Consider the following 11,539-nt stretch of genomic DNA (forward strand, 5'->3'; position numbering starts at 1 on the left):
AATTTCAAACTTAAGGTGCATCAGTTTCCAGCTTAAGGTGCATGAATTTAACTCTTAAGGTGTTCAACTGTGATTCATTAGGAATATCGACTTCCATATTCTAGGTGCATATATTTAAAGCTTAAGGTGCATTATTTTCCAGCTTAAGGTGCATCTATTCAGTAGTTAAGGTGCATCACTTTGAAACTTAAGTTGCATCAGTTCAGTAATTAAGGTGCATAATTTCGACACTTAGGTACATCAGTTTAAGACTTAAGGTGCGTGCATCCGTTCGAGACTTAAGGTGCATCAATTCATAGCTTAAGGTGCATAAGTTCGACACTTACGATACATTAGTTCGAGACACTGTATCATTCGCATCCATGTTGCTAAGAAGCGCAATTTTTTTTTTTTTTAAATTTTCCTTCATTTTGAACTGTTGATCTAATTTAGAACAGATCAACGACCTAGATCTCATTCTATGGGAGAGCTTTCGCATGTGAACCATCCCCTATATAGGGATGAGATCAGGTGCAGAGATGCTCCTAGGTGAAAGATGCGGTTAGATCTGAGTCGTTGATCAAATCTAGATCAACGACTCAAATCAATGAATTTTTTTTTAAAAAAAATGTGCATCCTCAAATGCATCCATCTTCTTCATGTTTACTCCCAAGATAACAACTCCACTATTTTTTTTTATTATATTGCTATCATATTTTTTTTTTCTTTTGAATTAAATAATTGAAAACAACAAAACCTAGATCGGATCATTTTGAACTTGGAAACGTAAATTGAAAAAACACCAATGTACTGTTGAGTGAAAAAAAAACTATAAAAATGGCGACCTTAAGAAGGAAAACAACGCACCTTAACAAGGAAAATAAAATACCTTAAGAAGGAAAACAATGCACCTTAAGAAGGAAAATCACGCACCCATAAATCTTTAGACCGACGCACCTTAAGAAGGAAAAAATGCACCTTAAGAAAGAAAACCACGCACCTAAAGCTTTAGGCCGACGCACCTTAAGTTTCAACAACTGACGCACCTTAAGCAAACAAACTACGCACCTTAAGAAAGAAAACCATGCACCTTAAACTTTAGACCAACGTACTTAAGTTTCAACAACTAACGCACCTTAAACATACATCACAAAAACCACGCACCTTAAGCACACAAACCACACAACCTTAAGAAGGAAAATCACGCACTTTAAATTTGACCTAGATGCAAAAAGACCAAATTGTCATCGCATTTTTTTAATATGTGTTCAATCTGGGCTGTTGATTTTGATTAGATTAAGGGCTAAGATTAAACCACATCTCCGTACCTGAAGCCTATTACCGCATTTGATCTCTATTATATATATATATATATATATATATATATATATATATATATATATATATATATATATATATATATATATATATATATATATATATATATATATATATATAGGAAAAAGGTTCCAGTGCGGTTGATTAATGTGCGTGAGATTTGTACTTAATGTGCGTGAGTCTTGTGCTTAATGTGCCTGAGATTTAATTTGTACTTAATGTGCGTGAGTGCGTAATGTTAATGTGCGTGAGGTTTGTACTTAAGATGTGTGAGTCTTGTGCCTAAGGTGCGTGAGTTGTGTGTTTAATGTGCGTGCGTGTGTTCTTCATCCACTACTGTGAAAATTATGTGCATCCACTACTGCATTTTCTTCTTGTTTTTGTTTCGAAGTGGTGGAGGAATGAATTTTGTCTTGTTTTGCTTTGAGGGTCCTTTTGAGTTTTCTTACCACTCTCCTCAGCCTGCTTTGTTTCAGCATCATTCACAATGTCTTTTATGCTCTCACAGATTGAAACATCTGTACAGGAGCCTTTCTTTCCTTCTTTCTCAATCTTTTCTCTCTCTCCTGTACAAATAAAACATAAAATCAGAACAACCATATGTGTGTTTACATATATCCACCCATTCACACACAATCAGAAAAGCTTCACCAACCTTCTCTTTCTGTTCTTCTTCTTTCTGAGCTCGTAATTCTGAACTCAACTTACGCACATTAAGCACAAAGCTCGGGCACATTAAGCACAATACTCAGGCATATTAAGTACAAAAGTCACGCACATTAACATTACACACTCACGCACATTAAGTACAAATCTCAGACACATTAAGCACAACACTCACGCACATTAAGTATAAAACTCACGCACATTAATCAACCGCACGAGAAGCCACAAATACACCTGATCCCTTCCCTATATATATATATATATATATATATATATATATATATATATAAAATTTTCGGTTAACCAATATTTTCAAACCAAATTCAGCGTTAACCAAATATCTATAAAACTTTTAACCATTAATTGAATTGAAATATTTTGATTTAAAAACGGTTAAATGAAATTCGTTACTTCAGTCGGTTAACTAAACTTTTAAAAAAAGTTTACACACCTCTAAGTTTCATGTGCTTTAAAAAAAAAAAAAAAAAAAAAAAAAAAAAAAACAAAACAAAACAAAATTCACACCTGAATACTTCAAATGTATTATATTCAACATAAAACTATTAATATCAAACAATCTAAAATACTATATAAAATTCAAATTTTAGTACAACTAATCGTTAAGGTGGCGAGTTCGTATTAAAAAATTAATATGATTTGCTAATATAAAAACTCGCCAACTCAACGATCACAGTCCAAATTTCCCTAATGATGAAAATTAAGAAGCCAATTAATAATAATATTCAAAATTTGCTTTCTTGTGAACTGCTACACTAAATTCTCTGTAATCACATCACAAGACATAATCCTCATGCAAGTACAAAATCAATGATTTTCTTCCGGATTATCAGAAAAATTTAAATTAGGATAATTGTGAGACAATAGCGCTCTCAGCAAGTGACAGTTCGCCAGGTGTTGCGATATAAGCAAGCCCACCTGTCACTGTGCCACGTCACCAACAACCCTTTTTACGGCTTCCTGGAAAGCAGACTCGTCCCACTCATCTCCCTGGAGAAATAAATATATAATAAATTAATAATAATAATAATAAAATAATAAATCAACATAAACCATTTTCAAACTGAGTTGGCTAGGGAATTTCCTAGTAAAATGCAGTGCGAATTAGTCTAAAAAGTGGGTTAATAACTTAAGAAACAATCAATTTCTTTTAGCTTCTAGATTGTAGGTTTTTAAGGTTATGTTTCATTTAATTAATATAATTAAATTAAATTATTCAAGATTACATATACAATTAGAAACCCTAATCAGTAAAACAACTAATTATTTGACCATTTGTTGAGATTGCTGCATCATCATGTGATTTCTAGATAGAATATAATATTTTATAAAATATTATGAACATACGATTTTTTTATCATCTAAAATATATATTATGAACAAAACATTCAAAAAAATATACTCCGTATATATTATGAACAAAACTTTACGTTATAATGAATCTGACACGTACTCCATGCAAATGAAAATGAAAAGCTTGAATTGAATTGTAAAACCTACATTAATTACTTAACTTTAACCACACCATCTTTAAAACATGTGTTTTAAAATTCATAGAATTTCTCTAACTGGTCCGCGTATCAATCTCTTAGTTGTATTATTACATTTTTTCCACTTTTAATTTTTGACTTCAAAATAGAACAAACATAAAATACCCTTTAAAAGGCATGCACTAAATATAATTGATTTTGAAATTGAGAATGGAAAATGAAAAAAAAAATTAAAAAATTTGCCAAACAAGAGGCTAAAATTTGAATTAATTAACACTTTTGAAAAGGGTCATAGTCTCAAGAATAAAAGATCGGATCGGGTCAATATTAAAATAAAATATTTATACTGAAAAATGTATTACTAACCATGAATAAAGTGTAATACTTTTGAGAAAAAACATAATACTCTTACATTTTGATGTAAAAGTATTACATTTTTCATCAAAAGTATTACACTTTAATTTTCCTTACAAGTAATGTTGGCATGTTTTTGTTACTTATAAGAGAAAACATAATACTTACAGGAAAAATGTAATATTTTTAAATAAAAATATAAAAGTATTACACTTTTTAATATAAGTAATTAAACATTTTATTCCTGATTAGTATTACAATTTTCAATATATATATTACCTTTTTATCTTGACCCGACTTTTAGAGTTACCCGTGGGACTGTTTCACACAAGTTTTTACCTTATGAAAATGGATGTATGCATATATATATATATATATATATATATATATATATATAAATGTACATATATACCTCATGAATTGTGAGTCTCAAGATTATGCGATTCAGCGAGGCTGATTGTACCGTGGTGGTGTTAGCTTGTACGGATATAAGTCCTACATTCTCAACCCCTTTCAAGAACTCAAGCAAACGGATAACCAAATCCGACATGCTAATTTCTCCCCTCACTAACACTCGCAAGTCCACGAATCTGCGATTAGCTTCTTCCGAGGTCGATTCCTCAACGTTTGTGATGCTCACATCTACCCTCCCTTCGGCGGCGGCGGCAGAGGAGGCGCCAACCTCTTCCTTCACGGCGGCCGGCGCTTTTTGAGGCGGCGGCGGCGGTAGTTGTGCTTCCAAGATTTGGTTCTTTTTAGTAAGCTCTTCCACTTGTGCTTTTAGGGAAGCCAAGTATTCGGTTGTGTTGCTCAACACTGAAGCCTTATCTTTCTGTATAAATTAACAAGAATAATGAAGAAAAACATTATAAATCAACAAAAAATATGAATTGGCACAACCCTAATACACTTAATTGCATTCATGATCAAATGCATGCATTTGAAAAGATTAATAATGCTGGCTAAATTAATTAGAAGATCGATTTCCTGCCAACTATTATGTAATATCATGACACTACCTCTGTTACAATTTTAAATGGGTAGTCTCACAATTGAACCACTATATGCTACCTTGTAAAGAATACTATAATAATGAAAGTAAACAAATTCTTAGTATAGCAGCATAAATCTTTAGACTTTTGGGTGAATTAATGTCCCAAATTTAATGATTTCCCCTCTTAATTAATCTAGTTAACACATATAAGCACAAAATGCATGTCCCTGTACGAATAATTGAAGATTCCTCACAACTAAAAACTAAATAATATAATATTAAATTGATATATTTGTTCCGTTCTATTTAAAATCTAAATTAATAGTTACAACTAACTACACATATTTATTACTCGTATATGCTACCATCAACAACCTTACATCAAGTCGAATACCCTAAAGACAGGTTTTGTGGGACATATGGGATTTAAAGTGGTATATATATATATATATATATATATATATATATATATATATATATATGGGTTCTCGTGTTGTTGATCTTTTCATGTGCGGTTGTTTAGGTGCATGGTTTTCTATTTTTAAGGCGCGTGATTTTACTTCTTAAGGTGCGTGGTTTGTATGCTTAAGGTGTGTGAGGTGTTGAAACTTAAGGTGCCCAATTTTAAAACATTATGTGCCTGATTTGTGTTCTTAAGGTGCGTGGTTTGTGTACTTAAGGTGTGTCAGTCTAAAGCTTTAAATGCGCGTGGTTTGTGTTCTTAAGGTGCTTTGTTTGTGTGCTTAAGACACGTGATTTGTGTACTTGAGTGCCTTATTTTAATGCTTAAGATGCGTCAACCGAACTATACAAGCTGTGGGAGCTGAATTAGTACGGGAACAACCCTGGAGGCTAGAGCAGATCAAGGAACCCCAGACAGTCGAGCAGAACAAAGATTCTATGCCCGACCTGTTGGAGTTTTGCCTGTTAGAATTCTATGTGGTGTCGGGTCAGATGTCTGTTGGTGATCCGGGTCGGATGCCAGTATCATTACTCTGTTAATACTAATACTAATACTAAATCATGTACTATATATACATATATACATACAAAGATTATATATGGGGTTGAGGTGGGGAAGCTATACCCGCACCTAAATCCTCCTATATATATATATATATATATATATAGAGGATCATATAAGAATCCTTTTATAAGTGCGAATTGAATGAATGTATCGCAACTAATGCCCAAAGCACTTAAACTACTCCAAGGTCTCCGTATGTCCTCCAACATGTTTGGAGTAGTTGCTATGCATTCATGAAATAGTTGCGGTGCATTCATCATGTAATTGTACCTTGCTCCCGGGAGGAATGAGAGATCTGAGCTGTTGAAAGCTTTCGTTGAGCTTTTCTCGCCTTCTTCTCTCTGAAATGACATGATGAACTTGTGTGGTGGAAGGAGGGGCGGCGGAGGTGCCGCCGCCCTGGATTAACCCCCGCCTCCTTAGCAAGTCTAAGTTTCTGAAAAAAGCGACGCATTTTCTGAACATGTTGCCTTGTCGTCTTCTGATAATGGGCGGCGGCACTGCCGCCGGGACATTATTCCGGGATAAGTTTTCCGACGACAACGATGACGATCTTCTTCTGTAGATTCTGAAAGCACTGGGGTTCTGGAAATTGGAAGCAAAGCTGTCGCGAGCTTGTGAAGAAGAAGAAGTAGATGAAATTACAGCCAGATAAGCCCTAGCCATTGCGTCGTCTTCTTCGGTTTGCCGCATGGATAAGAACGGGAACTGATTATCCGTCCCGATTAGACTCAGCGCCGGATCAACACCGGCGGCGGCTGCTTGCGTCACGTGGCCGGAGATTGACGGGAGGTCATCGGAAGGAGCATTATAAGAAGTGGAAGGAATTGGGACATTGAAGAGAAGGGAAGTGTACTCTGTAGCTGTAGGGCTTTCCATCGACAATGATCTTAGAGACGTGGAAGATGAAGTAGTAGGTTTACTTGCTGGTTCTTGAGAGAGCACCCTCATCATCTCCATCTCCATATTAACCTATTAATTAGCAGTTTAGTTTAGTAGTTTATATAATTATATTAATTAATTAATTTTTAAATTAATCTTTTAATTTAATTTACCTGAGGGTTGGTGGACATTCCAACCTCAACTTCTCCTGCTCTACACCCCATTAAAATGGCTGTCTATAAACATCAAACAAATTAATCATGAAAAAATCCGAAAATCTAATCTGTTATGAATACAAATTATATATATATATGTATGTAATGTAATTTCATTTCTGCCCAATATAATATAATCTGTTAAGAATTACAAACTAACCTTGATTCCAGCTTCCTGCATCAAATTTAAAACACAGAAAAACAGATGATTGGTGCATGGTAATTCAATAGAAAACCCTAAATTTATATATATATGATTATTATTTGCATTATACTATATATACCCTATAGAACTGGAGCTGCACTGGATTTGATGCAAGTATTTGCAGTTCTTCAAACCGGAGCTCCAGGTGTTGAAGATTGTTCCTGAAGGCGAATCCCGGGACGCGGCTGATCGATCGACCACAATTCATTCCAACACGTAAGCCCATCAATTTTCTCTTAATTGGAATCATTTGCATATATATAATTAAGATTTGGATCTGTAATTTATTATGCATACCCATCATTAGCAATTGGTAGTGAGTGTCTGTACTCCTCAAAAAGCCTCCGGGCAACATTGTTGTCTCCAATGAAGAGTCCATCCAAACACACAAAATAGCTGCAAAACACATATATTATATGTCTGCAAGTAAGTATATCATATCAAATTAAAATCGAAAAAATTCGAGCATACTTGCATGGTTGAGGGAGGTAGGACCAGAGACAAATGTAAGCGCATCCAAGAGACTGCATCAGCTGATGAAGGAACGCGATGCGCTCTCCTTCTTCGAGGAGGAAGATGAAGTCCATGAAAGTACCGGTGTTCGAATTAAGCTGCTAATAAGCATGATGCATGATGATGATGATGGTGGTGGTGGTGATATCGATTTGCAGATCGATCGAACATGTAGAACTAGCTAGCTAGCTAGATCTCTCTATATATTCCCTTTGTTGATTGAACTGTGGTACATGTGAACATAGGCTGTGGCAAGCTGTATAAATGGATGGGAGACATGTTTGATTATGTATATATGTGTTTGAATTGAAGGATTCAAGTGAGAAAGGATTGAAGCTAATAAGTGTTAAATTTGAGACTAGATAGCTTGGATATATATATGGCTTAATTCAGCCATATATGTGGATCATAATAGTTAGTTTATGGTTTCAAATATATGTAAGCATTGAAAAGTAACCCTTTTGAGGGGTGCAGTGGTGGGTGGTTTTAAGTTTGAAAAGTATAAGAGAAGAGGGTAGGTTAGTTCTCACCTTTCACTATCTGTACAAGTAGTTTTCAATAGGAAATAACATGACCCCACCCGAAGAAAAGAGAGAGATAGAGAGATATGGCTACAAAGAAAATGATGAATAAAGGTATTGAAGTAAAACTCTTTTCTTATTGTTTTTTTTTTTAAATAAACAAAGGAATAAAAATTGTGACTTATTATTAATTTTTTTTTTTTTTTTAAGAATAGTCTTGATAATCACAGGATTCCAAGTTCGACTTTCGTGGGAGCGGTCTATTGGCCTTCTTAGTTTGAAGCAGTCAGCTCAGCTATGAACAACCTAACCTAGTTTACCTCCTTGTGGTCCTTTGCAAGCTAGGATCACAAGATGAAATTTATCCAATGCATACTCACAAATAGTAACTTCAAGTTTTTCTCGTCACTCAAAAAAAAGAAAAATGAAGTACCCTCAATCCTCAAAAGGAGTGACTGAGTAAATGAAATATGATTTTTGTACTTGAATGTCATAAGTTTAATTCTTTCTTAACATCTCCTCTGTTGAATTCGTCGTGCATGTTTTTTCTAGTGTAAATTATTATTATTATTATTATTATTATATATATATATATATATATATATATATATATATATATATATATATATATATATGTATGTATGTATACAATGGGAAATAATGATTATTTGATGAAAAATAGTGATGGTAAGAAATTGGGAAGTTTGAATTTTTGATGGGGAGGAAAATCAGAATTTGAAAAGTAGTGGAGTTGATGGAGAGAGAGAATTGCATCCAAGGGATTGGAAAAGTACTGGCCTGGTCAAAGTCCACTCACGAGAAAGATTTGAATGGAGTCAAGGGAAGAAGCCAGGAAGGCAAGGAGTCTCTATCGTACAATTTAACAATTTTATATATTCCTCCTTAGAGAGATTTTTATCGTTTCTTATTGAGTAAATTAGGGTATAAAATATTTTTTGTCAATTTATTTATGTGATCATATTCTTTAATCATATTTGATTCTTTTTTTTTTTTTTTTTTTGATAAGATATTTGATTCAATTCTAGAAGATTAAATAAATTAATATGGATAGCACATTTGGAGCTCAACTTTTTTTTTTTTTTTGAAAGCCAAATGAATCAGATTGTATTCGCCAACATGGGCTCAATAAAAGTAGGAGGTACATCTCTCCAGACAGAACGTTCCACTATAGCAGCTACATGCTTAGATAAGGAGTGTGCCACTTGGTTGGCTTCCCTATTCACATAGCATACTACAGTATCCGGCAAAGCATTAATTAAACATTTACAAGACATAAGTGTGTAACCAAAATAATTGCGAAACGAATTAACATTCTTAATACTTGAGACCAGTACCGAAGAGTCCGTATAGATTATGCCACCTGAGTATCCGTGATCCTTCAACCAAGAGAGTGCTTCACACATGGCCATAGCTTCAGCCAGAAGGGGATCATAAGGGCACACCATTGGTCCGCTTGCCGCTGCCACAAAAGAAAAATCACCCCCAAATACCACAAACCCAAATGCGGGTGTTCGTTGCGGTCCATGGAAACCAGCATCAATGAAACAGGAAAAGGAGGTTGGTATGCTCGAGGGAGGCTGCACCGTTGTCGTCTCGGCCAGCCTGCCGTTAGCCGCTTTCCGCCTGCCTTCACACTCCACCCAGGCTGCCCAATTTGCCACAAGCCGCCGATGCATGATGCTTGGAGACGGCAATGCCGAGTCCCACACGGCAGTGTTCCTAGAGCCCATATACTATGAAGCAAACCACATATTTGGCCTCGTATTTCACTAGAGTATCCCGACGAATCACCGAGCCATTCTTCTGTCCACTGCACAAAATTCCTGTTGGCAATAGGAGGGATTTGCAATTGAGAAAGTTGCCACATATTCAAAGCATAAGGACATGTACAAAACAAATGCATCACACATTCTTCATCTAAGCCACAAGACGGGCAAGAATTAATAGTGACCACCCTCTTAACTAACAAATTATCAAGTGTTGGCAAAATATTCAGGAGAACTCTCCACAAGAAAACCTTCCACTTAGGGGGGACCTACAGCTTCCATACATTATTCCACACAGTAGATGGCTGCGTATTCAGAGTGCACAGGCGTTTATAACCTCCTTTCACCGAATAACAACCCCTTATATCTCCTTCCCAAAACCACATGTCATCATGATCCGGACTCACAGGCAGCTGGAGGATTAAACCTGCATCACGAGCATTAAATAACTGATGTAAATATTCATGGTTCCAATTCCCCGTGTTTGAGTCTATTAAATCCGAGACTAACACATCCTGGCCGTTAGCTCCTTGGTCGGTCTCAATAAAGGGACTGTGTGGATCCGGAACCCATGGAACCGACCACACCCGAGTAGCCCTGCCATTGCCAATTCTGCGCCTACATCCTGATTTCAACATATTCTGACTGGCCATTATGCTCCTCCATACATAACTAGGATTGCCACCCACTACAGCCTCATAGAAAGAAGTAGTAGGGAAATACCTTGCTTTAAAAACACGAGCCATCAGGGAGTTATGATTTGTTAGCAGACGCCACCCTTGCTTTGCCAACAAAGCGAGATTAAATTCATGCAGTCATTTAAAACCCATACCTCCAAACTTCTTGGGTTTGCACATCCTGTCCCAAGCTAACCAATGGATGCTGGTATCACTGCCGTTCTATCCCCACCAATACCTGTTTATCAATCTTTCCAAAGAGGCACATAAAGTCATCGGGAGTAGATAGATACTCATAGTGTATGTTGGCATAGCCTGCGCAACGCTTTTCAGAAGAACCTCCTTGCCAGCTCTAGACAGCAATCTCTTATTCCAAGAGCCAAACCTCTGCTTCAGCTTTTGCTCAATGTAAGCAAAAACCACCCTCCTGTTTCTGCCAACAACTGAAGGCAAACCCAGGTACTTGCCAAAATCTTCAGCCTGTGCTACCAGTAAGGTCCCCGAGACAAGGTCACGCATCTCCCCATGGGTATTCCGACTGAATGACACGCTGGATTTGTGATAATTCACCGCTTGGCCAGAATACGATTCATACACACTCAAACATCTCTTCACTTCCAAAGTTTCCTGCAGATTGGCTTTAAAGAAGAGTAAGCTATCATCTGCAAAAAACAAATGTGAGATCGGTGGCGCCCCCCGGGCCACTCTACAACCATGAATAAGACCCTTCGCCTGTGAGTCCTGCAATAGCAAAGATAAACCTTCGGCACAAATGATAAACAAGTAAGGAGACAAGGGATCCCCTTGACGAAGACCCCTAGTAAGCACGATTTCCTCATATGGCCTCCCATTTACCAGAACTCTATACCGTAC

At 36.2% G+C, this 11,539-nt stretch overlaps 1 protein-coding gene across 1 annotated transcript; it reads right to left on the reverse strand.

Moving 5' to 3' along the window:
- Nucleotides 1-2,671: 2,671 nt before the first annotated feature.
- On the reverse strand, nt 2,672-8,095 carry LOC109168964 (putative transcription factor bHLH041). Its single transcript, XM_019317843.1, has 9 exons — nt 7,640-8,095; nt 7,466-7,564; nt 7,248-7,353; nt 7,124-7,138; nt 6,922-6,984; nt 6,137-6,838; nt 4,258-4,677; nt 2,865-2,991; nt 2,672-2,829 (listed from the first exon to the last, which is right to left on the reverse strand). Exons 1-8 carry the CDS (start codon nt 7,753-7,755, stop codon nt 2,923-2,925), a joined length of 1,590 nt encoding a protein of 529 aa, XP_019173388.1. The 5' UTR covers nt 7,756-8,095; the 3' UTR covers nt 2,672-2,829; nt 2,865-2,922.
- Between the last annotated feature and the right edge of the window lie 3,444 nt (nt 8,096-11,539).

Source organism: Ipomoea nil, unplaced genomic scaffold (genome assembly GCF_001879475.1).
Source record: "Ipomoea nil cultivar Tokyo-kokei standard unplaced genomic scaffold, Asagao_1.1 scaffold3238, whole genome shotgun sequence".
NCBI lineage: Eukaryota > Viridiplantae > Streptophyta > Magnoliopsida > Solanales > Convolvulaceae > Ipomoea > Ipomoea nil.

Excerpts from the sequence above, each read along its gene's own strand:
- LOC109168964 (XM_019317843.1), bottom strand. The coding sequence starts at position 7,755 with ATGGACTTCATCTTCCTCCTCGAAGAAGGAGAGCGCATCGCGTTCCTT. Across the intron at positions 7,354-7,465 it reads CTACCAATTGCTAATGATGG|CCGCGTCCCGGGATTCGCCT; the intron begins GTATGCATAATA and ends TCGATCGATCAG. Across the intron at positions 4,678-6,136 it reads TCATTCCTCCCGGGAGCAAG|AAAGATAAGGCTTCAGTGTT; the intron begins GTACAATTACAT and ends TAATTTATACAG.